This window comes from Cibotium barometz, chromosome 7 (assembly GCF_041138505.1).
Source record: "Cibotium barometz isolate CiBa-2024 chromosome 7, ASM4113850v1, whole genome shotgun sequence".
NCBI classification, from domain to species: Eukaryota; Viridiplantae; Streptophyta; class Polypodiopsida; order Cyatheales; family Cibotiaceae; genus Cibotium; species Cibotium barometz.
Genome location: NC_141052.1, coordinates 2182561 through 2185936, shown reverse-complemented (window position 1 = coordinate 2185936; position 3376 = coordinate 2182561). Strand labels below are relative to the sequence as shown.

Genomic DNA, 3376 nt, shown 5'->3' with positions numbered 1-3376 from the left:
AAACATAGTAGGTCTTGAGAAGACTAGCACAGTTGAAGAACCAGAGGTAATGCCAGTTGGCAAGAGGACTACAGATGAGAAAGAAGGAAGAAGTCCTACAGGTCCCAATAAAAAGAAGGGTAAAGTGCATGAAGGTGAAGATGCAAAAGCAAAGCGGAAGAGAAGAGCATGCAAGAAGTTGCATGTGTCAGATTTTCCACTAGGGGAGGGGCAATCAAGTTACAATTTAAAGGAAGATCTAACAAGTCGTAAGGCAAATTTGACATTTTGACAGCTGGTGGAAATGGTTCTAAGGCTGAAGAGGCAATGGAAGAAGCTAGTCAATCCATTGGAAAGGGAGCCCGAGACTGGATCTGTAAGAGTTTTGGCCATAAATGAGCTACCAGAAAAATACAGAAGCACATGACACAGCACAGGGAATGATTGGTGAGCTTTATGTGTTGAAAGCCACTCAACCACTCTATCAGGGACGTGAATGTTTGGAATTAGAGGAGTTTTTGTTGACAGGGGTCATCCCACCAGTCATTGAAAAGGCAAAGAAGTATGGGTTTGTGCGCAGAGCTTGTAAGTACAAAATTATTGGTGATACTTTATACATGAAGGGGGCTGATCTAGTGTTGAGGCGTGTGCCATGGAAAGAAGAGCTGTATAGAGTGCTTGAGGAGAACCATGAAGGAGCGTGCAGTGGTCACTTTGCGTTCAAGATCACTCTGCACAAGATTTTGCAAGAAGGCTATGTGTGGCCTAGTGTACAAAAGGATGTTTACCATTGGTGCAAATCTTGTCAACGATGCCAATCATTTGGGAAACGAATGCTGAAGCCAGAGCTCCGTAAAACCATTTTGGCATTTGATGTGTTCGAAAAGTGGGGCATAGATGCAGTGGGCCCGTTACCTATTACGAGCAGAGGCAAGAGCTATATTTTGACTACAGTGGATTATCTCTCTAGGTGGGCAGAGGCTAAAGCAATAAGGCAAATCACTGCTAAAGATGTGGCCAAATTTATGTATGAGGACATATGTTGCAAGTTTGGGGTGCCATTGGAACTTCTCTCTGATCAAGGACCGGGTTTTAGAGCTGATCTGTTGGATTTTTTGTGTGAGAAGATGAAGATAAAGCATAATTATACGACTCCGTATTACCCACAGTGCAACGGCTTGAATTCAATGGAGAGTTGGTACAGATCTTGACAAAGGTGACAGAGCAACAAGGCAAGAATTGGGATTTGGAGCTGCCTAGTGCCTCATGGGCTTATTGAACCTCTATGAAGACAAGCACAGGATTTACTCCTTTTCATTTGGTGTATGGCAAGGAGGCTTTGTTACCTATTGAAGTTGAGCTAAAAGCAGTCAAGATGTTGGAGAAGTTGATTGGGGACTCAAGTGACGCCTTCAAAGAGAGGCTTTTACACTTGCAAATGGTCCAGTTGGACAGAATGAGCGCCTTAAAGTACTATGAGGAAATGCAAGATAGGGCATTGGAGAGGATTAATAAGGAAATCAAGGCAAAGGGCATAAAGGAGGGTGACTTGGTCTTGCGTTACAACAGTAAGCTGGACAAAACTTTCCAAAAGAAATTCCAAGTCAAGTGGGAAGATCCTTTCATGGTAGTGAATTGCTTTACCAATGGTACATATCAGCTCGCTAATCTTGATGGAACTCTCCATGCTTCAAGGATCAATGGTTTACGCTTGAAGCTTTATCATGCGCGATTTTTGATGATAGTGGAGAAGGATGAGGAGAATGAGGAAGGAGAGACAGTGCATTTGAAGAACAATTCTTTTGATACAGAAGGTCTCACAATGTTATTTGCTGCTGCTGCTGATCATGAATGATCTAGCAGTCTAGGGGGTGGGCAAACTATGTTAGGCATTTTTTTGAAGTGCATTTGGTGGCATGTGTAAATACTCTTGCATGGGTTTCAAATAATCAGTTGCTCACCTTCGATGGCCTGGAAGCTAGTGGGACCCGCATGGTTCAGTGGTGGCCGAGTTGATTTTTAGTTTTATGTATAGTTTATGCTGTATGGTTGGTACAGTGGATTTGAGTGAGCTAGTGGCGTCATTGGGAAGCTTCACACTTGGGTAGCGTCAAGAAGAAGTTAGCTGCCGATGAGGAAAAGCAAGGGGCAGTGGGTCCCACTACGCGTGCCGTGGATGACATACACGGTAAGGTCGCGATCGGTGTCGGGCTGAGCACTTATGCAGAAAGGTCATCATTCGAGACCAAATGGGGTCCATTTCACATGGCTTGGCATGTGTGTGGCAAAAAAGACGGCGTGCTTCAGGGGCATCTCGAAGACTCTTTGTGAAAAGGTGAGTGTACCAGTGGACAGGAAGATACGATAAGCACTATTTTGAGCGTCATTGGCTCTCTCGGAGTCAATTTTGGACACTTAGGATGCCCATGGGTGGTCACTTTAATGGCCAATGTATGAAACCTGTTAAAACTTGCAAAATTTTCAGAGAGAAAGCATGAGAAAACCGAGAACAGAGACAGAGAGTCGCTACCTCAATTTGTGAGTTTTGGGAGACTGTTTTGGCTCTAATCTGGTCATACGACCTCGAAATCGAGCGTTTGAAGGGTGTAACTGGGGGTTTTTGGCCATGCAAGATGCATTGGTGCAGTCAATTTGGCCTAATTCCTCCCCATTTTCTTGCTGTGTCACCTGTGTAAACTTTTCCTGTGTGTAGGAAGCTTTGCTCCATTTCTGAGTGTTGTAAAAGATTCTATCCTCGTGTAATCGCTCCATTAGCCCCACGTGTGGTGGGTTGAGCCTAATTGGGTAAATCAATCAGATGTTTGGTCTTAATTTGTCTCTATCTAGTGTGTGTATCCATTCCTACGTTGTCAAGTGTGTTGCGTAGTGTCTCCTATTCTTCGCTCTCATCGTGTGTGTGTGTCCTGTCTCGGCCAGGCGTGTTGTGAGAGCCGAGTGGTGCCCCATTTGCGTGTGTTGTTTCCTAGAATGTGTGGGTAGGGACAGTATAGAGGCAAGTTGGATGTCTACCATTTCCGCTCCGCAACGTCAAGTGAGGGTGAGCAGGGATGTAGTTTTTGATGAGATGGCAAGTTGGTATGCTGAAGTAAATATTGGGGCTGATGTAAAAGATAATGTGGTGACAGAAAATGCAGGTCCATCTTCACAGGTTTTGAGTGGACCGCAAGGATCACCTAGCGTGAGTGCTGTTGAAAAGCCTTGGAGTGGTAGGTTGCGTGAAAGGGAAAGCCCTGCTAGCTCATCAAATGTATTATGGAAGGGTAAGGAAAAGGCTGATGATGCCCCAAAGCTGCCAAACTTGAGTGCAAGTTATGATGATGTAGAAGGACATTCAAGTGGTTCTGAGCAAAGTCTTGATGAGGAGTTTGGGATACCC

The 3376-nt window shown here is 44.7% G+C and overlaps 1 protein-coding gene across 1 annotated transcript; it reads left to right on the top strand.

Annotated features, from left to right (window-relative positions):
- Window positions 1-1264: 1264 nt before the first annotated feature.
- On the top strand, window positions 1265-1834 carry LOC147636577 (uncharacterized). The gene has a single exon (XM_086799944.1). The coding sequence runs from the start codon at window positions 1265-1267 to the stop codon at window positions 1832-1834; it is 570 nt and encodes a 189-aa protein (XP_086656070.1).
- Window positions 1835-3376: the final 1542 nt, after the last annotated feature.

Excerpts from the sequence above, each read along its gene's own strand:
- LOC147636577 (XM_086799944.1), top strand. The coding sequence starts at position 1,265 with ATGAAGACAAGCACAGGATTTACTCCTTTTCATTTGGTGTATGGCAAG.